Here is a 27963-nt window from a genome sequence, read left to right on the forward strand (position 1 = left end):
CATGTGGGTTTAAATTGCTGGGGTCGACTTTAGGTGCTTGGTTGGAATTTGAAATAAAAATAGGCTCTTTCCTCACAAAGGATTTGAGCCCAGTTAAAAAAAAAAATTTGGTTTTGTCTATGTCGAGATGTAAATCAGCCATGATTTTTGTTCAACTTTAGTGCATACAAGCTGCCCTGGCCAGGTCGTTTCTCCCACAAACCAACACATCCACATCTCTAGAGTGTGTTCTTACACGCCACTATGCATGCTCATATACTTAGAGACTGAGACGCGTGCAGCTAGAATCCTGAGCGAAGACATTTTTCACAATGATGGATGTAAATGGCTTGCTAACTGCCCAATTTTGGAACATACATTCATACAACACAAGAGGGTGTGAGTTGAACATCTTAGTCAACAATTAAACTGGTTCTTGGTAAACCGTCTCAATCCTTTAAATTGAATTTGATTGATGCATTTCAAGGTCAAATGCATGCCCCCGGAAATCCTGAGAAGGTTTGGAATCCCCCAACCATATTATCACAAATTAGGGCCCCCCAAACCCCCAAAAAGCTAGACTTGACCCTGCTAGTGATACACCATATTTTATCATTTGAATAACCATATTACTGGTACTTGGTACGAACCCAGTTTGTAAACAGAAGGAAGTTAATACTGAGCCGGCCTCCAATCACGCCATTAAAAATGTTGTCTCTACCCCCCTGATAGCCATTCACAATTTTTCAAAGGCTAAAACAAACAAAGTATTTAAGAGAAACTTTAAAAACTGTTCAAAACGTTATCAAACAGAAAACAGACCGGCTGAAATATTACAACGGCAAAAATAAAACGGCTTTTGCCTGTCAGCATAAATCATGAATACAATAGACATGGCCGATAATAAATCACGCATGTTGTTCTTGTATAAATAAGAATACAATATGCTATTCGGGTATTGTTCAACGACCTCCCAGTGGACATCTCTCTAACCCTTCTAACCCATCCTCCGTGTTTCTGTCTGCCTGCAGACCAAGAAAGCCACAGCCTTCCCCAGTTTCGTCGATGGTAAGATATTACATTTTTCAAGTGATTTATTATTTTTATGACATTTTAGACATGTCATAATCATATGTTCCTTAAGGATCATTATTATCCTACTTATTCTAAGAACAGGCAAGGTCTTCAAAAAATTTGATAGGATAGGAGGATAGGAGATTGAGTGAGAGAAAGATAAGACTGGTCTAGCTGTTCCATAGAATCTGGGACACAATAAGCATCCCAGGTGGGTTAGCTAGAGGCATCAGAGCAGTTTATGTGTGGGTGTTTGGTTGAGATGAAGCCATTGCATTGAGTCTAAATGGTCGGACCAAATGGATTGCAAAAAGGAAGTTGTTCATCATGATGAATGGTGCATGTGTAGCAAGTTTCATGCAAATTGCACCTTCCTAGTGGTAAAGTCAACTTGTTGAAATGTTGAACTTCAAGGCATTATTATAGCGCCACCTTTGGGTTATACTTTACCATCCTTTGATTCTCCTACTCATTTTACGAGTTCTACAAGCCTGCCAATTTGTATTACCTTTGAGCCGAAAAGTCAGGAATAAAATAATAATACTAGCGAATACAATAGGGATCCTACGTTTTTCGTAGAACCCCTAACGTGTCCTCTATTTTCCTAGCAAGTTGGGGCTGTCATCTCATTCTTTATGCTATCGACTCCCACATGTTCTGGAAGTTGACCTATATGTGCATGGTACATTTCTGCTTCCTTCTGAAGCTGATTGAATTTGCCATAACTCGGACACAATCAATATGAATTCACAATTTTTTTATTCAGGCAAGTCCATAGATCATGTAACATGTTCATCCAAACTGTTTGTCATTAGGTGAGTGCTGCATGCAGCGCTCAACTATTGTTCTTAAGTTTTATTCTTTTTTTCTTTATACTTCTTTATTATTCTCTACCTATCTCCTTCCTTCATTTTCACCCTGAGAAATATTATTTTTTTAGAAAGCGGAGCCGTCTGCTCATTCTGACACTTCAACTACTTCCGACTTCATAACTTGGTCATTTTTTAACCATTAACCTCTTTTAAAACGTTTAACAAATCAACACACTTGTAACCCTTCAACTGTATTGAAATAGATTTTCAATATCATTTGGACGTTGAGGTTCGAGCGTGAGCACGTTCTAGATTACAGGAAAGGTGACAAGGTGGCTAGTTAGCGATAGCCAGAGGTGGCTATAAGACATAACCATGCGTTCATATTAGAGCTGTCAAGCGATTAAAATATTTAATCGTGATTAATCGCATTAATGTCATAGTTAACTCTAATTAATCGCGATTAATCGCAAATTATTTTTCTATGCTAAATATCCCTTGATTTTTTTGTCCCATAATTCTTCTCATTTTAATTCTCTTATCAACATGGTGAAGTGCATCGGCTTGCCTTGTGCAAATGATTTTTTATGATTTTTTTTATGAATGATCAATAGTAATTAGGGGCGAGGGAGGGCACTTAGACCTGTCACTCAAACCTCCACGCCAGTGGAGATTTGACTCATGATCTATAAGGGGAGCTGGCGTTGACTGAACATAGTTCTCCAGTTTATGTTCTTTAAGTTCTAGTCAGATTATTTACTACATAAATGAAAGATCATTTTATCCATGACTATTTTGAGGCTTGTTTTATTTTTAAGGTCATGTACCAAACATTTTCTTTGTCTGTGTCCCTGCACATGGAGTGCGCACGCGAGTAAAGTATGTGTGTGTGTAACGTAAAAGTTATTAAGTCAATTAGGTCGCATTAAGGTGTTTATTTTGCTCACCATTGGTCTTTTACATAACTATTTTGTGTGTTGTGTATTAATGCCATCTCATTGAATACCCATTTTCTGCTGCTATCAGTGTGTTCTTCACACAGACCTTGTGAGGTATGTGTGTGTGTGAGAGATAGATGAGAGGTTCCTTGTATACCACATAACGCCATAGTTAATAATTAGGTTGCGTTAAGGTGTGTATTTGCCATTGCAGGAAGATATGATTTATCGGTTTTCTGGCAATATACGTTTCCTGGCGGGTTTTGGTTGATTGGGCGTTTTTTAGTCTATAGCTGGGCTGGAAATTGCCACCGCAGTCCACCGCTGCCCAGACCGAGCTCCACCAAACAGCGGCCATGCTGCTCCGCCAGGGCCCCTTGGTCGTGACATCAGACTACATCGGAAAAGAAAGTCAGACGTCACGAACAGAACACCACCTGCGGGCGTAGCAGAATGCAACGTTCACGTAGTGTTATGGGGAGATTTGCAAAAACATAGGATTTTACCCCTTTTTTCCCTAAATTGAGGACTCCTTTCAGTAACAGTGATAAAATGGCATAAATCATGTATGACAAATGCCCTTGTTTAAAACCCAAAATTTAAATATTCATCATTAGAAGCTTGCAGCCGAGTGTGAGGCGGCTAGGATGAGGATTAGCACCACTAACTCTGAGGCCATGACTCTCAGCAGGAAACCGGTGGATTGCCCACTCCGGGCACGGAATGACTCCTGACTTCTAGTGAAGTTCAAGTACCTCTGGGTCTTGTTTGCGAGTGCTGGAACGATGGAACGTTAGATTGGCCGGAGAATCTGAGCAGCTGGGGTGGTATTGCATTAGCTTTACCGCGCCGTTGTGACGAAAAGAGAGCTGAGCCAGAAGGCAAAGCTCTCGATCTAACGGTCAATCATAGTAACTACCCTCACCTATGGTCATGAAGGATGGGCCATGACTGAAAGAACGAGATTGCGGTATAAGCGGCCAAAATGGGTTGCTGGTGTCTCACTTAGAGATAGTGTGAGGGCGCCCTCACAACAGGCCATCTGTACAGTACTCAAGTACGTTTTCCCCCTAAAGTCTAGATTGCTTGGCCAGTGGGAGCTAACCCATATAGGGGCAACACCGGTTAACCACTCGCTCTCCCTTTTTCACCAGTCCCAGGTCCCTGTGAGCCAGAGGACCTGATAGACGGGATCATCTTCGCTGCAAACTACCTGGGCTCCACCCAGCTGCTGTCGGAGAGAAACCCCTCCAAGAACATCCGCATGATGCAGGCCCAGGAGGCTGTGAGCAGGGTCAAGGTACGCACGCACATACCAACACACGCATGCACATGATCACACACGCACACGAAAACAAACACACCAACCCACGAACAAAGACAAAACAACCATACACCCACGAACAAACACAAAACACACAGTACCTACCAGCATGAGGGCAAGGTTGCTACTGTTTTGCATATAGTTAAGAGATTAAAATAGTGCTATATTTATATATAGGTACATGTTTGGTGTGATAACGCAATGGGCATTCGAACCACCAGGAAAGAGTGCATAGTTACAGCCAGCAATCTTGAAGGGATGGTGTTGTCAGTGTGGTGTCATTATACATGAGATTGGATGGTTGAGTAGGGGGGATGTGGTTGTGGCTGTACGTGTCTGCTGTTACAATTAGGTTAGGGAGAGAGAGTTAGAGACCAGTATTCCCTCCCTGCCCTCTAATCTGCTACAGCTCTCTAATATATTCTCTCTATCTCTCTTTCCCATCCTATTGATAAAGTCTCTCACCCTTTTACTTTCCTCAACTCCATCGGACTACTGAAAGTATTATTGTTGTTATGGTTATTTTAACTTTTTTAACCTGACCTGTCTAAAGATGGATATTTTTTAGTGTATGCTCACCTTTTCCTTAATTTACAATTACTGGACTGTGGAAGTAGACATTTCAGACATGTCATAATCATATGTTCCTTATGGATCGATATTCATCTACTCTTCAATGTTGTGAAGCTATTTAACAATTGTACTCTACACCTTCTGATCGGGCTGTAACAACCATCCCCAACCATTAGAATTCACTCCCACCCTTAGAAGCCGGCCTTCTCTCTGTCTCCTTGCCTTTCTCCCTCTCTTGTGTCCCTCTTTTGCACACTCTTATTTCTCTCTTCTGTTCTTCTTTTATATCTATTCCTCTCTTTTTCTCCCTCTCTCTTCCCCTCCATCTGTCTTTCTCTCTCTCTCTATCTCTGTGTGGACACATTTGCATAAGGGCTACACCTTGACACTACCTTGTAGCTACATTGCTTTGACACTACACGTGCATGGGGGCCGACCTCGCAATGATTCCCCGAGCCCAGTTCGGCCTATTTCTGCATCGGACCATGGCAGTCTGTTGTGTGATATGTTTATACATATTTGGTACTTATTTTATTTGCAAGTGCTGTGCCGAGGTATTTTTTCTATTTTTGGCAGATATTTCCATTTTGAGAATACACCGATACCTGAGACCATCTTAAACTGTGTCCTGCTATTGGAAGGTGTGTTTATGAGGTCCCATAGGCCGGTCAGTTATGATTAGAAATAACACGATGTAGCCTAAATGGTTTTACCACGTTAAGTAGATATCATGCCCCTGACAAAGCGGCTGTAGGGTTCATCATTTAAGGGGTTACACAAGGAAAGAACTACATTGTTTAGTAGGAGATAAGGTCGGTTATAATTATAATTACAACAGAGACAATACAATTTTGTGTGCCAGTAGGTATTTCTGTTCTGCAAAAAGCAATGGATGCCAACTTAAGCTTCTCGGACACTTGTAGTATAATGCCATGGTGTGTGTTGATGTCTGTAGCTTCCTCTGACCAGGTGTTTGGATGTCCATATCTGAGTAAGGGTTAAGCTTCTAGGACGCTTTTATGTAATGCTACAGGTTACATGGATGTGTGGACCTCTGTCTGGCCAGCAGTTGATTTGGATGTCCAAGTCAGAGAGTTAGTCTTCTCCGACACTTATAGGATAACGCCAGGATGTGTTCTCTTTTGGAGCTCCGCCTTAGCCAGTGGTTGATGGCTGCATTATGACACTCCTACACGACAACGGTATAAATAAGTATCACTCATCGGTCATAGCCATGGGGATAAACCGCCCTTCTAGAACTCTAAGCCACAAAGTAACAGCCCTAGTTCTAGTTCTAGTACTTTTAATATTGTAGGCCATATAATATATACAGACAGAACACACAGTTACAAATCACATTTTTGCTATCAGGGACGATCTCCTTTGCCTCCAGTGATGCGCTTCTATCTGGGGAAGCTTTGTCTGGACTGGTTCTGCGGACCTCATGCATGCCGTCACCTATGTGTGCACACGCCTTCGTGGGCATTTATTTTATCTCTGTGGCGGATGGGGGCTGTTGTCTTTATCTAGCAGGTATTGGTGCTCGCCTACTTAGTTTTGTCCTGTTGTTGGCTATAGAAGATCTTTTTGTCTTTCTGTGTCCACCTCTCTTGCTCAGTGATTGAAGCCTTACTCTGTGGTCTGAGGGTCTTTTTGTCTCGTCTTATTTTCTTTCCCTTCCTTCTCTTCTTGCTCCCGGTGCTCCTGTATCTGGCCTACATGCCTGCCTGATTTCCTGTCCCCTTCCTGACTTCCTTTCTACCTACCTGTCTGCTGTCCTGTCTACCTGCCTGCTTTCCTGTCAGAGAGTGCAGAAGGCGGCCAAAATCAAGAAGAAGGTGGTGTATAAATGTGATGACCACCAGCTTCTCCCATTGTGTGTGTGTGTGTGTGTGTGTGTGTGTGTGTGTGTGTGTGTGTGTGTGTGTGTGTGTGTGTGTGTGTGTGTGTGTGTGTGTGTGTGTGTGTGTGTGTGTGTGTGTGTGTGGACCCTCAAGTCTAGATAGAGGGGGTAACATGAGGCCAGCTCAAATAATCCAAACGCAGCGTTTCTCAAGTAAACAAACAATAAACCTATATCAAGCCTGAAATGGGCCAAAGGAGCTATATATCATCAGGGTGAACCTGGGCTTAAATAATAAACTTAACAGACTTACCTTAAAGCCAGAATTGTCTTTCTAATAGCTCAAAATAAATACAATGGTTAAGCCTAGCTCCCTAGCTCAACAAAAACAAGCATAAATGAAAGGCCACTCACCCTTACTAGCTTCCTACAGGCTTGGTCAAAGCCTAAACAAACCTTTCACACATAAGGCCAAAATATGGCAACAGGTAGAAGGACCTAATGAATCAGAATACGTTACTAATGGCCACAGTAGAAACAAACCACAGATAGTGCGCAACTCTCCTCAGGGCCGTACTCCTCCCAGTCCACCGGGTACTGTCGTCCACGACCCCAACCGAAAATGGCCAGAACGGTCTGGCCTTTGGACTGGGGGTGATACCCAGAGAGAGGAGAGACTGACTGGCACCGAGAAGCAAACCATAGACTTTCCAGAAATGGGAAGAATGCACAAAATAACATCGCCTCAGCCGTATCCTTTGCAGAGTCAGCTCGGGGCAGAGGATTGAGGTGAACCATCGTAGAAAATCGTTCCACTACCGTTAGAATGGTGGTTTTACCTTCCGAGAGTGGTAACCCTGTGACAAAATCAAATAAGATGTCATACCAGGGGCGTTGAGGCACAGGGAGCGGGCGCAGGAGACCAGGAGGTGAGCGTCAGGAGACCTTGTTCCGGCGCATACAGGACAGGCCACATATTCCTCAACCTCTCTCTCCATGGATACCAGAAGTGTTGCTTGAGAACAGAGTCCGGAGAGAAGGGAGGTGTGGGCCCAATGGAAACCTGAAAGCAATGAGATGCTGGAACAAACAACCGGTTAGGTGGACAGCCGTCCGGTACTCGAACATTTGCCTGTCGTACCCTTTCCTCAAACAGGCAGGGCATGAAGCATGATATTCTCACAACCAGGACGGTAAGAAAGAACAAAGTAAAATGTCCAGGGCCACCTTGACCGGCAACAGTTCCATCATACTCATGTCGTAACTCCTTTCGGCAGCAGAGTTTCTGGAATGTGGGAATGGAATGCGCGGGGATGAACCTTGTTATCTGTCATGGGCCACTGAGAAGGGACATCCTTGATGCCCACGTCTGAGGCCTCATCCTCCACAATGCACTGCTGAAAGGGATCAGGGAGGTTGAGGATGGGTAGGTAAAATTCTGCCTCAGCCTTAGGGATATCAGATCAACCTGTTGAGACCACAGAAACTTGATTTTAGAGGAGCCAAGGCCATGCTTCAGAGCGGCAACAGTGCTAACATTTCCGATAAAGCATCTGTTGAAATGAACCCCAGAAAGCGCTGAACTAACCTGTAGGCCACTCAGCAACCGCACTGACTTTTGCAGGAACAATTTGAATGATATCTGGAGAGACAATAAAACGCAGGAGAAAGACGGTTTTGGCTTGGAATTCGCATTTCTCAACCTGGAAGAAGAGCTGGTGGTCGAGGAGGCACTGAAGAACTTGACATGAGTCATCTCATCAGGGGAGAAGATCAGGATATCATCCAGATAAACAACGAGGAGGAAAGAAACATGCTGACTAAATATAGTAGGAGGGGAATGATAATGAGGGACAAGTGAAAACAATCAAGGAGAGGGAGGTCAATCAAAGAAGCAGGAAACCTCTCGGATGAAAGTATCTGAAATGAGAGGATGTATAAGTAAGACGTGGTAAAACAATAAATGATGAGGACATTTATGCAACAATTAGCAGGGCAAGACGTGACACATGCATCAGTCAGTAGTTATCAGTATTACCAGTGTTAGCAATGAGCAGAGCACCGCCTGGCCAGGGCCCAGTGCTAAGCATCTCCATTCATTCATGCCAGCTATGTGGCCTCAAGCTAATTTCATAGTCATGATAACATATAGTATTACTATATAGAATGTGTCTACATAATATATACTGTATGTGATGTAACCAGTTTATGTGGATGTGTCTGTGTGTTTGTCCGTGCGCGTGCGTGTGTGCTCACAGACTGCGGAGGTAGACACCCAAACGATGACGGAGGTGGATCTCTTCATCTCCACTCAGCGGATAAAAGTTCTGAACGCAGACTCCCAGGTACATACACACACAAGAACACCCTCACATTCATTCATACTCTAGTCAACCAATACAATTCTTGGTCGAATGAAATTCAACCGACCTTGCGTCCATTCTGCCAGCCTAAATATCCTGATCCACTCTCGGTCCGAGTCCCACTCAGATACAACTGAGCTTCATTCATGTCAAGCAGGTCGCACACCAGGCGAGCCACGGAGCAGCAGCATTGCAAAGCTGCTGGTTATGTTCTGTGTTTAATAAAATGGGTATGCATGCCAATTCTGATATGTTAACATGAGGCTCGCTCCGACTGAGGGACTTTTCCCTCTAGTGAGCCGCTATGGGTGTGGCTGGGGAGAGATTATCTACCCTACTTCACCGTTTAGTGGCTCAGTTAGTGGCTCAGATAGTACCTGCCTCGGGGTAGGAGCTTCCTGAGCCCTAACTGAGCCTGATACTGAACTGATATATTTGCACATACAAACATGTAAATGCAGAGGTATGGTTGCCATAACTACCTGTAAGCTAGTTTACATTTTTTGTAATCAGACAGAAATGTTTTTCGCTAAAGTATAGCTACAGTTCCAGTCAAGTATCAAAGTCTATGTTTTATCACAGCTACAGTGTGTCCTTTATCACAATAGCAGTCTATCCTTCATCACAGACACAATAGGTCATTTGACACAGCTATAGTCTATCCTTTATCGCAGTTACATTCTCTTTTTATCACAGTTACAATCTGCCCTTTAATACTGCTGTAGTCTATCGTTTATACAATGAGGGTTCAGCAAAGGATTGTAGAGGTTTTAACTCACTGCTCCATCTGAAGGAAACGATGATGGACAACGCACTGCGCACCATATCCTACATCGCTGACATCGGGAACATCGTGGTGCTTATGGCGAGGCGGAGGATGCCGCGCATGGCGTCGCAGGACTGCATTGAGACAACGCCAGGGGCCCCTGAGACCAAGAAACAGTACAAGATGATCTGCCACGTCTTTGAGTCGGAGGACGTAAGTGGGAACATGGCTTTTAGCTCATTACACAGTAGAGCACACTTGTTTGTACTTTAATTTTGTTCTACTATTCAACACTAGTATTTTTTATGTGTATTGTGCATTTTTTATTTGTCACTTACAATGACTTACTGAATTACAGTTGATGTTTTTTGGTAATACCAACAGTAGGGTGTAAGAGACAGAGGTCTGGCAGGGAGGAGGATGTGAACAGGACATAGGTGAAACCATATTCAGTGTTTGATCAACTAGAATACAGGTGTGGAGAAACCAAGGGGAAGAGTAACAAGACATCTAATAGGACAAGCCGGAATCACAGGATGAGACCCAGAACAGAACCCTGAGCGATCCCAGTATGGAGACTACAAGGTTCTGATTATTTCCTTAAAGGTTACCCTTATGTGCCATCTATGAGGTAGGATATGACCTGGGAGAGTGAAGAGCATGGGATTCCCAGTTCTTGGAGGTTGGGGAAGAGGATCTGTTGGTTCGCTATGATGAAGGCTACCGAGAGCTCCAAACGAATCACAGCGGAGGAGAGGGAGCTGTTCTAGTGTTTCTCAGTGACAGCAAGGAGGGCAGTCTCAGTTAAGTGGCCTGCCTTGGACCCTGACTGGTGATGGTTGAGAAGTTTATTATTTTGGAGGCATGCAGAGAGTTGGGAAAAGACTGCATGCCCAAGTGTTTTGTAAATCAATGTTAGAAGAGAGAGTGTTCGGCAATTTATTACATCAGATGAGTTGAGGGTGGGTTTCTTTAGAGGTTTCACTCTCGCTGCTTCAAGTGTGTTCGGAAAACAATGTTTCTATGTACTTTCCACAAGGAGGGTTATGTGACACTAACCCCATGGCTCCGTGTCTCTCTCTCCCTCCCTCCCTCTCGGTTTTTGCAGGCCCAGCTCATAGCCCAGTCGATCGGCCAGGCCTTCAGCGTGGCCTACCAGGAGTTTCTGAGAGCTAACGGCATCAACCCAGAGGACTTGAGTCAGAAGCAGTACAGTGATGTCATCAACACCCAGGAGATGTATAACGATGACCTCATTCACTTCTCCAACTCTGCGAACTGCAAAGAGGTCGGTTGGGTGGAAAGTAGTTTGTGGAAATACACTCAGAAGCCTCATGTAGTGTGCCGCCTATAATAATATCCATTGGCCTTCAGTCGGGTTGATACAGACCACAACTACGAAGTTTAGTTTAGTTTATTGGTTTAGTTGACAGGGACCATGTACAGAACAGGTTCTATACTAGAATTAGCTGAATAGCTAAATTGCATCTGTGGTCCCTGGGCAAGGAGTTCAAAGGACAATAAAACACATGCAAAACATTACAGACAATATCAAAAACAAAACAACAGCATCAATAACATTACATAGAAAAATATAAAATGTTTTTATACATCCTCACAAATGCCATAATTAAAAACATCTAACTGTGCATAAAGGAACATAAGGAATTTGCTTTAGACTTTCTCAATTCCCTTACAACTTCATTATGTAATTGTTGAAAGTTTATGTGAAGTGCATTACTTAAAACTTGTTCATGGATAATTGTGGTACTGGTTTGCATTTCCATTGGAGAAAAAAAGTGCTAATTATCTAATCTATTTATGATTCTGTCGCAGTATATGTTTTAACATATCCCTTTAACAGAACAGACATCTTTGTCTGTCACTCTGTCACTATTCCTGTACTTTTTAGTTTAACATGTAGACGTAGACTGTTGAACCACAACCAAATATTTAAATTGAACTTCAACACGGAAATCTAGCATTTTACAATGCTAAGCTGTTGATCCATGACAAAGCAGATACAGCACACGGCATGGATGTGAGATCATGACAGACTGAGCGTCCTTCATTTTAAAACCGGACAGATTGCCATAGAAATATCCCATTTTGAGCGTAGAGGAGTGCCAGGATGTTTAAAGAGGCTGAATTTCTTCCTAGACGTAATGCTGACTGAAGATTTTCGGCTTAATTCATTTCTCTGGGTCGAATAGCTGCCTCGGGGTCTCTACAATACTGATGATTCCAAAAATGTCCACCACCATAGCTAACGTGCACCCCGCCAAGTACACATCGGGATTTAGAACCATTGCGCCCTGGATGGCCATAGGCCAGCTATCTTTTGCCTATTTAACCCTCTCCTTCTTTCGCCATCTCCATCAGCTGCTGTTAGAGAAGAGCAAAGGGGAGATCCTGGGCGTGGTGATCGTGGAGTCGGGGTGGGGCTCCATCCTGCCGACGGTGATCCTGGCCAACATGATGAACGCCGGGCCGGCGGCGCGCTCCGGGAAGCTCAGCATCGGCGACCAAATCATGTCCATCAATAACACCAGCCTGGTGGGGCTGCCACTGGCCACCTGCCAAGGCATCATCAAGGTAATGGCTCACACCTCTGCCTGTAGGACACACACCTGTTCAGGTAGGATTCAAATATGTATGAGCTGGGTGAGATGCCCCATTTGAAGTGTCCAGTGCATGAAGATGTGGCAGCAAAGACCACCACTGCATATCTACTACGTGTGTCCACTTTAAATACTGACCATGAACAGAATCAACAAACAGAATGAACTAACTGAAAAAGGGCTACAACTTCCCCTAATTTACGGTGAAGTACAGCAAAATAATATAGGTCATATTTAAATTAAAATGTAATTCGATGAAAAAAACTTTATTGGTACTTTACCATTAGGGACCTCAAGTGTCTTAACATATGCATAACATATTTTGTGCTTCTTCGTGTGTGTGTGTGTGTGTGTGTGTGTGTGTGTGTGTGTGTGTGTGTGTGTGTGTGTGTGTGTGTGTGTGTGTGTGTGTGTGTGTGTGTGTGTGTGTGTGTGTGTGTGTGCGCAGGGCTTGAAGAACCAGGTGCAGGTGAAACTGAACATCGTCAGCTGTCCTCCTGTGACAACGGTCCTAATTAAGCGACCAGACCTTAAATACCAGCTGGGCTTTAGTGTGCAGAATGGCATTGTGAGTAAACATTTCAAGCCCACATTCAACAAAGGCTTTCTTCAACAGTTTTGATATGCAAAACTTAATTTAAAACATTAATAACACTTTTGAGCAACACAGATCTTTATTTATCAGATATATAAAACTTCTTAGAAACAAAGAGCTTTGGAGATTGATAAGAACATTTCAAGCAACACAAGCTTAATTTAACAGATGAATTGCAGTTACAACCAACACAGAGCTTTATTTTACAATCACCAATGAGCCATTGCTGAACAGGAGCAGAAGTGTTGTTAACATAGATTATGTTAACCAAATCCTCATATTAACAAATACCTTCTAGCTTTCAATCACTTCATATTCATAGTCTGTTTGAAGACTGCAAGAAGGACAATAGTTGATAAAAAAAAAACAATGCCAATACTAGTATCTCTAAATTTTCTCCCCCGTACATGGGACGGCCCTTGACACACTAACTGTATGTATAATGGTCTACAATAATGAAGCATATAATGTTAATAATGTCTGATTCAGCTGCCTGTAATGTTTACACATATTGTTTCATTTCCATTTCCCTTACTGCATTTACATTTAGGGCATTTAGCAGATGCTTTTATCCAAAGCGATTTACAACTAGTACCTTTGTCAGAATTACTGCTACTCTTATTGTGTATTCTATATTTAGATGAGTGCCGCATGCAGCGCCAAACTATTGTTCTTCTTGGTTTTTGAACTATGGTTTTATTCTTTCTTTCTTTCTTATTCTATACAAACTTTGGGACCCTAATCCTTACACAAGTTTTCACCTAAAGACCTGTGCATGTTCACATTGTTTACTACATTTAGACTGTTCAAATCCCTTCACTTGATTTAAACCTTTTTACATTTATTTTTGTCTTAATCTATGTGGCTTTACGAAAACATATTTCAACCTCACTTTGTACTACAGCAATCACTGCATTTTCAACAGGAAATGCATTCTCTAGTTCTTTCTTTCTTTATCATTCTCTACAAATTTTGGGACCCTGCTCCTTCCACAGTTTTTCCATTCCAATTTTAAAATGTTCAGATTACCTTGGAATCACGCACTTCTATTCAAACTTTTAAAATATTTTAAACCTTTTTAGATATTCTACTTTTTAAATAGTATTTATAACAATGGAAGTCGATGGTAGGACGGCGAAGCAGTCGGCTCATTCACTCACTTCAACTATTTCAGACTTCATGACTTGGTAACAGTTTAATTACATACCTGCTTCGTAAATTATCAGTTGGTCTTCCGTTAAGGCTTGAGCGTGATGACGTCAGGCTCTCTAAATGTTGATATCAAATATTTCGAATCAACCCAGCCGTGCAAGAAACTTATTTCAGGGAAAAGGACACGAGTGCCAGTCCACGCCAGATAGTAATTGGGAGCCCCCATCCACTAGAGATAAAATATAAGCGAGATGAAATGTTAACGGCGAAGCCTAAGGTCTGCAGAATCGCCATCCACCCCAGCTTTGCCAGATAGAAGTATTAGTCATTAGTCAGTCATGATATCACCAATGTGAAATGTAGCTGTGTTACGTCAGTATAAAATATACATAAAATGTCTCTTGAAAAAAAAAATACAAGAGACAAAAATATTTATTTTTAACATTGGCTAATCCCTTGTTATATCCTACCTTATCTTATACCTAGCCTTTCCCTACCTTATCTACGACTTAACAATGTAGGCTTTTCCTTGTGTAACCCCTCAAAAGAAAAACACCAAAGCCGATATGTCTGGGGTATAATATTTACTCAACTCGGTATGCCTAATAGGCTACATCATGTGACTTATAGTTCTGATCGTAACTGTTATTAGTTGTAACTTGTAACATTATAGGCTAAATGTTATTATATTGTGTGCTCCGAAATTTGTTATATTATCTACTGGGGATTCCAGACCATAGCTATGGGTTTAATTACAACTAGAGGTTGAGTAAACTCTAGTAAGTGTTAAGCTTAGCAAACCAAGCAGATGAGTTTAATGTTGTTTCTTTGTCTAAACACACAGATTTGCAGTTTGATGCGGGGGGGCATCGCGGAGCGAGGGGGGGTCCGTGTGGGACACCGCATCATCGAGATCAACAGTCAAAGTGTGGTTGCCACCGCCCATGAGAAGATCGTCCAGGCCCTCTCCAACTCAGTAGGAGAGGTTAGAGCCACACAAATACACATGCCTAAAATCATCTCCAACCTAAACCACAGAATAGGACATTTGTCAAGACAGATATGAGCGTTTCCCCACATCGACTGGTCAAAGGAACCAGCAATACTTCACCTGGCAGTCGAGTTTCTGTCTGCAAAAATTGGTCCAGTGTTTAGAATTCAGTAGCATCGAGAGGTGAGGGTGCAGATTGCACCAACTGAATTCTACCCTTTGCCCCTAGATTTCCAATGACTCACCGTGGCCCCTGCTGGCCTTTGTTGTGTAGCACCGTAATAAAGCTGATTTCATATTGGATATTTTCAATTAGGTACATAATGCTTTCCCCAACCTAGAGATAAAATGAAAAACTTCATCAATGGGGGTACAAAATTCCCATTCGCTTATTTTATCTTGCAAGTGAGTTTTGCAGGCCCCTTCTGGCCCGAACTGGAAAAACGTGTACACCTGCCAGCTGTGATTACACACCTAAAGGAACATGTTTCTATTTGCATCACGGAAATGGAGATCCTGAAACTGCCCATTTACTTTTGCCCTTGAGACCACTTATTCCCTCCAAACTATCCCTGGAAAGGGATAGTTTTTCCTTCTCCTTGTTATTTAGAGGGCAAGGCTAAGGGGTTGTATTGTGTGGGCCGGTGCAGCTCTTTGCGACTAGAACTGTGATCAAGGGATAGCCACATAAAACTGACTTGAAATTACATTTTGTTAACATTGTTTTCTTGCCTGGCAGATCCACATGAAGACCATGCCAGCTGCCATGTTCAGACTGCTTACTGGACAGGAAACACCAATATTCATTTGAAGGAAGGGGAAGGACCATGCATAACTCATCAAGCCGACAGCTAGGATTGGTCTTCACAATCCCAAGGTGCAACCCGAGCGGACCAATAAGGACAGCTTTTTCCCCTGGACAACAAAACAGATTGAACATTATTTTCTTTCAATGTTTATCCTCCCTTTCTGTGCAAACATTTCAGGGCTTCCCACACCCATGCTCTCCTCATCGAACATGCCGGGAGTGATGATGTCACCAACACATCAGGTGGTTGAGAACGAGCAGGCATTTTTTTCTATTTATGTTCTACTTCTGTTGGGAGTGCGATAATTTTCCTGTGCTTCTACTGTCTCGATGTCCGTTCTGTTGTTTATTTATTTTAACCATGTAAATAGTGGTTGACGTCTGTGAGAGAAAGGTTGAAGGTCAAACATAAAGAAAGGAAAGGGTTGAGTGTGTAAATAGGTGAGCTGGAAAACACAGGTATGCTTTATCTTTATTTAATGAGATTTTAGAACCGTACTGTGAACCTACAGCGCGAAGTATCGCGCCAATGAGTTTGTATGCTAACGTGCTAATCTGCAGATGGACAAGGAGGTCTCAGCAGAGGCTAACCGGGAGCAACGGCCATTTTGTTACAGATACGACTACTACTAGTTTAGGCCAATAGAAAAAAATTCCAACTCTGGAATGGACATCACAAAAGGGATCCTCACATAATTTACCATTCCCATGAATGGATAGACGACGCCTCATTTCAATAAGATGCGATGCAACTTCAAGAACATTTACAATAATAACTTAGCTTTTGACATCGAGGTCATTCTTTTGAAAAAGATCAAGTTTTAACATTCTTCTTTTTAAGTGACTAATCTGTGCGTGTGTTTCTGTACCTGGGTATGTGTACTTATTTGTTGTTTCTGGTGGGGGGGAGGAGTGTACTGTGAATGTATTGTTTTATGTGAGCTCTGTTGTCATCAGCAGTACAAGAATGTCTTTACATAAGGATTAAAATGTCTAGTATATTGTGCCCATGTCTCACTCACGTTTTAGTATCTGCTAGCACACAACTTCCTGTCAAGAGTGTGAGAAAGAAAGAGCTGTTTAATTGCACTGTGGCAGAAAAAACAGCTGTCCTACTTACTTTGGAGTTATGGCTTATAAAGAAAAAAAAAGACTGAAAACCCTACGCATACAAACATCTTCTGTGTGCATGCCTCTGTGTGCAATAACTATCAGTAATTTCTGCAAGATAATAAAACGGAACTAATTTGACTCAGTTTACCTGGATGCTTATTTAATCTTCGGTTCCAAACCCTTTATGGGCTCCAAACGTATAACATTGTTATGCAGTGTAATGTGTATCGTTATTGCAGATGTTATCCATCAACATATGCAAGTTATGTCCCAATGAAGTTGTTGTTAGTAATTTGCTTTTGTCAAAGAGTCATTAGGCTGCTCTTGGTCATAATGAATCTAACACATTTAGCTTATATGACTGAATCTCCCACAATATGCATTTCAAGCAATCGCAACCCGCAGGTTTGGAAACACCGGCACTCTTTTTATTGTCTCGATCTGTCTGATTATCTATGGAATGGCTTATAAAATCTTGTGACTTGAGTCCCCTAATGCCCATTTTAAATAATGCAGGTAAGTAACCAAATGGGATCACATGGTATTTACTAAACATTTATTAATGTCATTCATTTATTCTGTTTCGGATGTAAAAAGGCAGTATATCAGTGTGTGTGTATGTCTCTGACTGTGGCTGTTAGACTGTGTGTCTCTTCTAGCATCATCATGGCGTTTGGTCGCTTTGATCACACTTCAGCATGACCTTGACCCCGTGACCTTGGCGTGTGGTCTCAAAGGCCTGAGCGGCCTCCTCCAGGGGGAAGCGGTGGGTCACCAGTGGCTTCACGTTCACCTTCCCCGACGCCAGCATGGCGATGGCCATGGGCCAGCTGGTGACACACCCAAAACAACCCCCATTACTGACACAATTCCCATATTGTATGAGCTCAAAGGTATAACTATGAATGCCCAATCAGTCATGGACGGGCAGGCAAAAGTTAACCTCAGGTTGAGGATGATTAGTTGTTTGTGTTGTATTCAGATAGAGTTAATACAAGATAATACAAGGGTCGCAATTTGATAATACAGATGTTAGAGCAAGGATGAGGCTGGGTGCTGGATGATAATGCTAATATATAAATTGTCCAAGATAATGTAGTCATAGTTATTGTTAGCCTCTTTAGCATAACAGCCCGAAAACAAACCACAAAACGTTACATTGTATTGCACGCATAGCAAGGCCGTGCAATGCATAAATTGGGGACCGGATTAAAGCAGTAATGTAAGTGTGTAAGATCTTTACGGGCGCAGCCATCTTTGTTTGGCTCGCTGAACTCGGTGGACACTCAGGAGCCCGAGTGGATTCGACCAAAAGGTGGCGTGCCTCTGGTTGATTTCCCAATTGGCAACTCATGCGAGGGGTGTACATCTGGAACACACCATGAGCTCTGGGATGAGGTTAGCTTACGTATTGCAGTAGCGGAACACCCCGCGGATGTCAACCTCACGGACCGCGGCGTTGACCAAAGGAACGCTGGCCATCTCTGCACCCAGACCCACCAGGACCACCACACCGCCAGACCGGGTAGCCTGTCACAACAACACCAGCTAGTCATCCATCATTCTACCCAGCTAGTTAAGAAACATGCAGTAAGATAGGTATTTTCCAGGGCTCCAATTTGTCTTATTACTATAGTCCACTATAGAAATACAGACCAGTTTTATGACAGGAAGATTTGTCTAATGAAACTAGATAATGATATGATAATTTAATTTATACTTTATACATCACATATAAACACAGAATAAATATTGATATATATATGGTTTATGTACATAGATGGCGGTTTGTATGCTGCTCTCCGCTCCGGTGCACTCAATGGTGACGTGTGGCTGCTTCCCCAGCCTTCCCGCCACTCGCTGGGCTACGTCCTGTGCCGAGTCCTCTCTCGTCACCAACAGTGGAAAGTCAGCCCCTACCTCCTGGGCCATCTTCAAACGCTCCGAGGATAGATCTAGAAAGGAGAGCAAGTTCAATGAAAGCCAATGACACTTATGTGCAACAATTCTGTAAAATATTTGTTGTGTTTTCTTCTTTAGTGTATGTTTTATTGTGTTTTGTTGTATACCTCTGTCTTGGCCAGGTCTCTCTTATTAAATAGATCTCAATGACACCAACCTACCTGGTTTACATGGTGAAAAATAAGTACAAATAAGTGCAGTACAATTTAGTTTATTATGTATTTATATTATACCTGTGATGACAACCACTGAGGCACCCATTGCTTTGGCCACAAGCAAACAGACCAGCCCAATAGGCCCTGGTGGTGTAGGAGAACAACACAACAGTGAAAGCTTTTAATAAACATGAGTTGGACCACTGATGTGGTCTGGGAGTTCCATTCCAAATAGAACCATGACATCAATGTTCCAACTTTGCTGCGATAATTTGTTGAAGCGGATTTGATGTTGCAGACCATTGCTGTGTTCCAATATCCATACTAGCCGTACTCACTATACTTAGTTTGAGTACGTAGGGCATTCTAATTAAGATTGGGGCGACAATAAGTGTACTGAAAGGACCCGGATGGTGTACTGTAAACGGTCAAGCCGTGGAGTGTGGATCGATGCATACTTTTCGTACTCAACGGCAGCCATCTTAGCTACGTAGCAGAAGAGGTGGCGCCAGGCTGAGCCAATGTTGGCGCATTTTACACATTGCCTGCATTTATGGAGTCATTTTGTAGTTTTTACATCTATTATAGTTTTTTATGGCTGCTAGGCGTAAAGTGTTCACCGTTCAAAGTGGGATGTTTATTGCATAATTTCTGGTTACTGCACCATGGAGTATTTGATTTGAAATGACACTGACATCTGAAAATCAGCGCACTTAGAGGGTGCGGATAGTGTACTACGTTTAAGTGTACTCAAGGAAGTTTGGATATCGGAACACAGCACATGCATTTTTTTACTACTATTGCTGGTCAACTATAAAAATATATATTTTAAATATTCGGATAGAAAGTCTTCACAAGCAGCCCCTGGCACCGGCTCTATGATACGTGGTTAGGGAGCAGCTAACCCCTTTTTGGGTATCGTATAAAAATGATATCTACCCGCTTTCCAGTGTTACCCATGTTCATTGGTTCGATTGATCGAGATGTTGAGTCAGTGACTTTCACACCAATGTGTTCAGTAGCAACATAGTGGAAATATCATGCATTAGTTTATGCTTGATCAGGGTGTAGCACTATCCTTGGGGAAAGCTGGCCCATTATTGGTGGAAAGGTTATATGTGATGTAATTGTTGGAGGTTTTCATATATGACCTTATTTTACCGTGAACTCAGTTAGGAATGTAGGTAAGATTTAAGAAGTAGCAGTAATGGCACCTTGCTCAAGGATTAGACTGTGGACATTATTGACTTTGATGTGATGTGATTGGTGATCTTACCGGAGCCACAGATTAAGACGGTTGTTCCGAGGGTGACCCCAGCCCGCCGACACGCGTGGATTCCCACGGACAGTGGTTCAATCAGCGCGCCCTCCTCGAAGGTCACGTTGTCAGGAAGCCTAGACACCATTTGACAAATGAAAAGCCTGTTCCTCACTGTTGTACAGTTCCTCACTGTCAGAACGAAAGGTAACAATTGAATCAACAATTAATAATAATAATACATTTTACTGGTTAAATGTACCCAGCCTTTTACAGGCTACAGATCATGTAGAGATTTATAGACAAGCAGAATGCAACTGTTGTCGGATGGGAGTGATGTGATCCCAGGGCCTGGTGCGGGTGAGTGGCCTTGCAGCAGAGTTTTGGACTGCAGCCGATTGAATTGTTTCTGCTGCAGATGAGTGAAGGGGGGTTTGAGTTTGGAGATGTTTTTTAGATTGAAGAAAGGCGTTTTGGTGATATTTTTGATGTGTGAATCGAATGAGAGAGTAGAATCAAGAATTACGCCCAGATTTCTTACTTCAGCAGAGGTGGTAGTGAAATTGCCGGAGATAGACATCTGAAGATGTTGTTTTTTACAGAATGCTAGGGGTGGAGGACCTTTGCAATGAACAGGAGGTTGGAAATGGGCCGATAGTTTTTAAAATCCTCTGTGGCCGCCCCACGCCTTTTCAAAACAGGAATGATGGATGCCGTTTTGAGAGGCAGGGGAACATAACCCAGTGAGAGAGATGAGTTTATTATTTGTACCAGGAGGGGGCAGAGGGCTGGTAGGCAGGCCTTGACCAGTGGGGTGGGCATAGGGTCAAGGCAGGTGGTAGGTCTGGACTTAGTAACAAGATCAAAACATAATGTTCATCAATGGGTGAGAAGGCAGAGAAGAATCTACTTTGTGGATGGGGGAGGGAACATCATTTAGGGTGGTGGAGGTCGACTGGAGCTGTTTGTAGATCAAGCTTATTTCGTTGTTGAAGAATTCAAGAAATTCACAACAAAGATTGGTGGATGGGGTAAGGGAGATGGACTTGGGTTAGCCTGGGTTATCTTATTAATAGTGAAGAAGAGTAAACTGGGTAGCCCCGCCCATTCTGCCGGCGATTTGAATTCGTGTTGCAGAAGTGTCTGGAGAAGAGCAATACATTTCTTTCTGCTTCCGCTACGTTTTTGCGGGAGCTAATCTCCAAGCTGGCTTCGCGCTTGCGCTGAAGAAAATGACAGCAGCTTCCCCAGACAAACGTGCAATCTACGATTGAGCTTGGTCTGGCAATAGCCAGGCTAGAAGAAGAGGGCTCTCGGGGTGTTTTGACCTCTGTCAATGATAGTGGTGTAATACATGGTCTTAGCTTCATTGAAGAACTCTTTGTAGGCAGAGACATGATCACTGTATGCCAGGGCATGGACAGTTAGGCAAGTCTTCCCACCAAGTCACTCTAGCCACCTTCATTTTACGATGCTCAGGTGTAAACCATGAGGCAGAGTGAGCGAAGGAGGCCGAGCGTATCTTCAGGGGAGCAAGAAGATTGAGCGAGCCAGCAAGATGTGTGTTGTATAGCAGGAGTAAGTCATCCAGACATGCATCTAATGACTCAGTGATGGGTTTAGATTTCAGAGTGTCTAACAGAGCAGCTATGGTAATGCTCTTTGTGTTCCTATATGTGATGGAGCGAGAGGCAAGGTGCCAACAGAGAGGCTCAGCAATGGAAAGATTGAACATAATGGCTCTACCGTCAGGCACAGAGAGATCTTTAAGACACACAACTTTATGGAGCATAAGTTCTCAAAGTCAGCAATTTACCGCACAAACTTGGCACATCTCTCTACGAGATGAACTCCAGAGTGAATCAATGTTGTTGGTGGTTGCGTACAATCTTCCGACCAGAGCCCCTGTGTATATATTAAAGACGCTGCAGACCGAGACGTTGGTTTGCAGCGAGAGCAACAGGGATTTTGTAGCCTTTGTTCTCAAGGGGGTGGAGATAGGTTGACGAGCGTTTTAATGCCATGCCAGCCTAGAGGCCAGTGCGGATAATTAGTCTCTCTGTAGCGTAAGTGCCCTAGCCGTGGATAAGAAGCCAGAGCAGCGTCACAATTTCTACATGCATTAGGAAGGGATAGCAGGACACCGAACTTCAGATCACTCCAGACAAGTGCACCAAACACAATAGCAGACAGCCATACATTGAAATCCAGACCCAGTTTCTGTGAACTTAACACATTAGCCAACAGGACAACACTTTGCACTCTGGGGGACAGGCAACGGAGGTGGCCAGAACCCTAGAATAGCTACAACAGTTCAATAGGAAAAAGCTCTCTCACAAAGCAAGCAGAGACTTACCAATGAACAGTGTTAGCATATCACTCCTGAGAGGGCTTGCATAAAGCAATGCAGGGGGAAATGGGAGGCCTGGGAGCAGCACATCAGTTTGGCGAACACTTTAGCAGTCTCTTTGACCGAGCCTAGTAATCCAAGCAGGTGAATGAAATAATTCCAGCAGTTTGCAAGTGATAACGATGTAATGAGGGATCCGAACTTGCAGTTATAAGATATATAAACACACACACAAAGAGGAAAAGACATGGATAGCGTAAAAAGACAAACAGACAGAGACGACACCGGGGAGTAGCGGCAGCTAGATGCGCCAGCGTTCACTCACAACCGGAACGAACAATTTAACTCTACCTCACATTCCTGTCTCACACACACACGTCACACACACTCCAACATCAACAGTAAGACATACAGACGCGCCACTCTGTATCGCAACAGGCCGGCGTTTTGGCGTGATGGGGTTCCTCACTTGTAACAGAAGTTGGCACAATGCTTGTAGTATTGACAGAGGTTGCCGTCGTCGGGGGGCGTGGCACAGAAGAAGATGGTGGGTGACAGGTTGTAGCGTCCAGATTTTAAGAAATCGTCCATTTCTCTAGGAACCCCTGGCTCGACAGCCACACGGTCCCCTGGAGAATATATACAATTGCACACAACATAAATTTGAGTTGTCCCGCGTCCCACAAGTCAGTCTCGGAGGTTTTAATTGGGTCGCCAAATATAAAAGAAAACGCTGCACCCGATATGCTCTGCTCTTGTACACTGGACTGGAATGCAGTACTCAAAGGCAAGCAGGCCCACCTATCACATTAGCCAGGTATATAGCACATAATGTGCTAAATGAGAGTTGACGTACAATAGACCTGATGTTTATACTGTGAATTACTACATCAGATGTTTGCTTACTTACTATTTGTCTTTTTTTATTCCGTTTATACTTATTTTGGAACTATTTTGTATGGAAAAGATCCCGCTCGGTCCTTATCGGACGTTTGATCCATGATTCGACATTCACGGTTCTGGGCTGGTTCCATATCTCGTGAGCGCGTATTCCACGATAACGTTAGCCTGGTTTGAACTAACCTGAGCAAGGCGCAGCTGAATTGGGTTGACGGAATGACTTTAGCTTCAAGTGGAAGTTGGCGTTAGTTCTATATGGGATAATCACCGAGAGGCAGGGCAATAAACAGTTTGATATGCCCGGCTCGTGGACGGTAACCTTCCTATTGCCCTGCCTTGAGGTGATTATCCCGTTTATTCTACTTCTTGCTTGCCAACATAATAAAACAATTTAAATACTTTAATAATTATGTTTTTTCTTATTCGTATTGCATGCTTATTAAATGTATACTCTGTTTGAGTTTATCTCATGCAAAAAGTAGTCCCCTTTAATCGATCAAACATGTTTTGGACACCTTGAAGGGCATTATCCCGCTTATACCATGGTCACTTGCCAAAGAAAAAATATTAAGTTCATTAATTTATATTTTCATGCGTTTTACAATACAAATATAAAGTTTTTAACATGCCAAAATTTTGTTTCCGTGGAAATGTCTGAGGGTTTGACTAAAACCTGGAACAATCATTACCCTCCCATAAGGCTCTTATGCAACGGAAACGTTGTTCACTCCTCCAGTAAATGTGACGGACCTAAGATACGACTTGGCAATGGGAGGTATTCTAGTCCGCTGAGCTATAAGCCAGAGAGCTAACGTTATGGATTGTACATATCTTTATACCACAGATACTCTAGTGCAGTCATACTCAAGTGGTGGCCCGCGGGGTGTCTATTAATGGCCCTCGAGCTGTTTTGAAAAGTTTTTTTAATTATAAAAAAAAAAGAAAAAAAAAAAAATCGTGTTGGGCGCTCTTATTTTGAAACCGCGCGCCGCGATCTCAATACTAGGCTGGGGGTTGCAACGATAAACAGATAGCACTCCAGCCCACAGACCGCTCCAGCCCTCCCAAACTCGAGGCAGACAGTCCATCTCAGCAGCAGTCAAGGCCGATTTAGGGTCGTTTTAGACGCAGAGACGTAAGCACGTAATTTACACAAGGGACTTGTTTTAGACAAGTTTTGATTTACGGTTCCTTTAAGGTTCCTTAAGGATTGCGCGTGTTGCAAGGGGATTCTCCGCCAGAACAGTAGGGGGAGCAACGAACGAATCTGTGGGCGTGGAAGTGGAAATCGCTGGCTTGTTTATATTTATAATTATCATAATTCGTTCTTGTGTTTTCTTCTTCTCCTTCTTCAAAATTCTTCATTCGCTTCTGTCACGGCCTTTTAAAAATGGCGCTATTATGCTGTAAAACCGGAAATGTGAGACTCCTGAAAGGATGTGGTTAGCTGGCCAATCACAGTCTTTGCGAGCTGCGTAGGGTGTGTTTCAGTCGCATAGTCAGGAATTTTGGCCGACGCACTTAAGCACGTAAGGGGGGATATTTTACCGCGCAAGGGGGGGTTATGTATCTTACGTGCTTACGCGTTACGTCTAAAACAGAGCATATATCGGCCTCAGTCACACGTATACCGACCGGCCCCTTGAGTCACTGAAAAAAAATTTTGTGGCCCCTCATCATTTCTACTTGAGTACCCCTGCTCTAGTGTCTATAGCATATGACCGCATTGTCTGGTTACAGTTTAATTTATTTTTTACAATTTACCAGCTCTCTTTTTGAAGGCTGAACAGAAAAGACAAGTATTCAAAAAAATACAAGCAGCGTATTGATCTACTATTTGATGACGCTGTGCTCAGTCAGCAGCAAGTAGAACCGACAAGTCAGCGGGCAACCTGCCGGGTTAATGCCCTCCTCCCAGCCAATCAGAATCAAGCATTCTTAAAGGTGCCATGACATGCTATTTTATGGATGCTTTAATATAGGTATTAGTGGGCCACTAACACAGTATTCAAAGACGTTCCCGAAATTCAGCCGTGGTGCAGAGTTACAGCCACTCCGAGCCAGTCGCACATTGAGCTTCCCCCAAATGCGCTGTTTTGGTGTCTGTAGCTATAATGCAAATGAGGAGGAGCGAGGCGGGTCAAGGAGGAGGGTGGGGGTGTGGCCCTGAGCAGCTTGCAGCCACGGTACCATGCGCTCTGTTTACAGTGGATGTATCGCAATGGCGAGGCGCACACAGCCTCGCAGCGGTGGTTCCTCGCGGCAACCGGCAGCATGTCGCAGTTCATGTACTTCAGGGAGTCAAAGCCAAAGTTCCTTTCCCCCAATTCCTTATCAACCATGGCTGAGATAACCCCCACTCCAGTCTCGTTGTGGAAATACCAGAGACATCAAAGAACCGACAAGAAACACTTGCGTTACAGTGTGTGTATTCACACACACACACACACACACACACACACACACACACACACACACACACACACACACACACACACACACACACACACACACACACACACACACACACACACACACACACACGTGGCGCTCGCACGGTCGTGTGTCATTGGCGGGCCAAATTCTCTGGGTGGGCCAGGCAGAGTAAGGGGAGGAGCTTAGATGCTATGTGACGACGTATGAAACCACATTCCAAATCAGCGTGCTTGAGCCTCCGTTTTTTCAAAGGCGAACAGTAGGGCTGGGCGATAAACCGATTTTATCGATTAACTCGAGTGTGTAGCTCACGTCGACTTGTTTAAATGAAAATCGGTTTTCTCTTCAACATCCGCCAACACTTCCCTCTCAGCTCCCGTAGTTCGGAATGGGCTCAGCCCTCCCCCGCACAGAGCACGCATTTACCAAAGTGATGGCAAACATGGCAGCGAGTGTGACAAGTTGTATGCAACAATTTATTCACATGTATAATCTATTTTGAGGTAAACATAATTCATTTGAAATATATCTTTGTGGTTTAATAATTCGTCGATCTGTTGGTAATTCGTCGATCTGTTGGTAATGCCTCGGGGCTCCAGTAGGGGGATCGCGCTCCTCTTCCTCATTCAATACAGACGAGAGAAGGAAAGAGATGCGTGGTTTTTTTTCTAATTCTTCTCCTGTTACTATTCCCTTTTTTAAGGTGATAACCGTTTGCAAAACACTGTATATTTATGAACACATGTTGAAAGTTTGAATGTTATGTTGACCCTTTATCAGAACTACTTCTTATCCTTAGTAATATTTTATGTTTACAGAACTATTTTATTTTATATTTTATATATTTTACATTTTATTTTATGTTACAGGTTACACTGATTACAATGGTATGGCCTGCCATAATGCCTTTTTATGTAAATCAATTTAAATCGGAAATCTTTTTTTGTGAAAAAATCTGGGATTTTCTTTAGGCCATATTGCCCAGCCCTAGCGAGCAGAACACCTAGTGCTCGTTTTACACCGAACGCAAGTTTTAGCCACTGGGGGACCATAGGCAGGCTAGAGGAACTCATATTTATGTTATAAAAAAATAAAAATCTTATAAAGTGAGAATTTCAAGCAATGGCACCTATAAATGAAGTAGAATCACTGGGCTTAATCAACTAAGCGCCGCCTTCGTTAGCAACTTTGATGGAATACCCCTCTGTTTTGACATTGTTTGTTTATCTAGATTCTGAACTGCTGCTACTTGCCAACATTGAGGTGCTTGACTGCCGAGCCGACCTTGACCACCCTCCCTGCGGCCTCGTGCCCCAGCACCATTGGCTGTTTCACCACAAAGTCCGCGATCCGCCCGTGCTGCCAGTAGTGCACGTCAGAGCCACAGATCCCCACCGAATGCATCCGCAGTAATACATCTAGAAAACACAGGCATGGGGAAAAAAGAGACAAAACGATAGAGTTCACTAATGTTGATTGCAATGTGAAGATTGACATAAAAAAAATGTGCATCCGTTGTGCAAACTCCATTGCTTCTAACCGTTAGGTCCAGGTTCAGGGATTGGTCGCTCTTCCTGTGGACGACATAGGATTGCAAAATTAAATTAGTTCAGGGAAATCTACAAAGAACAAACTAGTAAAAACTAAAAACTCATTGTTTCTGTACCAATCGGAGGTCCCCCTTTGAATGCAGTACTACGCAAAGATTGTTCTCCATATCAAAAGGATATCTGAAACAAGGCAGACGTATAGTGGATCTGTTGCAACTGGCTGTTAACGGCACACAGCAGGATTTGCACAATTTATTTCTATGTTCAAGTAGAACGAGCTCAAAGTTCATGATCCTGTATCACAACAAGGTGCCTGATTGGTGCAGCAGTCGAGAGATGTTCCATTTCAACAAGGGGGTGGACGTTATTTCAGGATACTGAATTGTTTCAACTGTCCTGT

The 27963-nt window shown here is 43.1% G+C and overlaps 2 protein-coding genes across 4 annotated transcripts in view; one reads left to right on the forward strand and one right to left on the reverse strand.

Moving 5' to 3' along the window:
- apba2b (amyloid beta (A4) precursor protein-binding, family A, member 2b) overlaps positions 1-17090 on the forward strand; it is a 33635-nt gene extending 16545 nt beyond the window's left edge. The window contains exons 5-14 of one of the 3 annotated variants that reach the window (XM_030377539.1): positions 1011-1047; positions 3958-4103; positions 6506-6538; positions 8802-8888; positions 9700-9885; positions 10781-10960; positions 12055-12267; positions 12742-12861; positions 14885-15025; positions 15771-17090. In XM_030377539.1, the coding sequence (XP_030233399.1) occupies positions 1011-1047; positions 3958-4103; positions 6506-6538; positions 8802-8888; positions 9700-9885; positions 10781-10960; positions 12055-12267; positions 12742-12861; positions 14885-15025; positions 15771-15842 (1215 nt within the window). In that variant the 3' untranslated portion in view covers positions 15843-17090. The remainder of the gene's footprint in view (positions 1-1010; positions 1048-3957; positions 4104-6505; positions 6539-8801; positions 8889-9699; positions 9886-10780; positions 10961-12054; positions 12268-12741; positions 12862-14884; positions 15026-15770) is intronic. The other 2 variants (XM_030377540.1, XM_030377541.1) reach the window with 2 other exon arrangements.
- Position 17091: 1 nt separating this feature from the next.
- sord (sorbitol dehydrogenase) lies at positions 17092-27905 on the reverse strand. The gene is made up of 9 exons (XM_030377544.1): positions 27680-27905; positions 27554-27587; positions 27267-27431; positions 23147-23306; positions 20346-20464; positions 19148-19213; positions 18729-18907; positions 18361-18482; positions 17092-17782 (listed from the first exon to the last, which is right to left on the reverse strand). Exons 1-9 carry the CDS (start codon positions 27851-27853, stop codon positions 17617-17619), a joined length of 1185 nt encoding a protein of 394 aa, XP_030233404.1. The 5' UTR covers positions 27854-27905; the 3' UTR covers positions 17092-17616.
- Positions 27906-27963: the final 58 nt, after the last annotated feature.

Source organism: Gadus morhua, chromosome 14, assembly GCF_902167405.1.
Source record: "Gadus morhua chromosome 14, gadMor3.0, whole genome shotgun sequence".
Classification (NCBI taxonomy): domain Eukaryota; kingdom Metazoa; phylum Chordata; class Actinopteri; order Gadiformes; family Gadidae; genus Gadus; species Gadus morhua.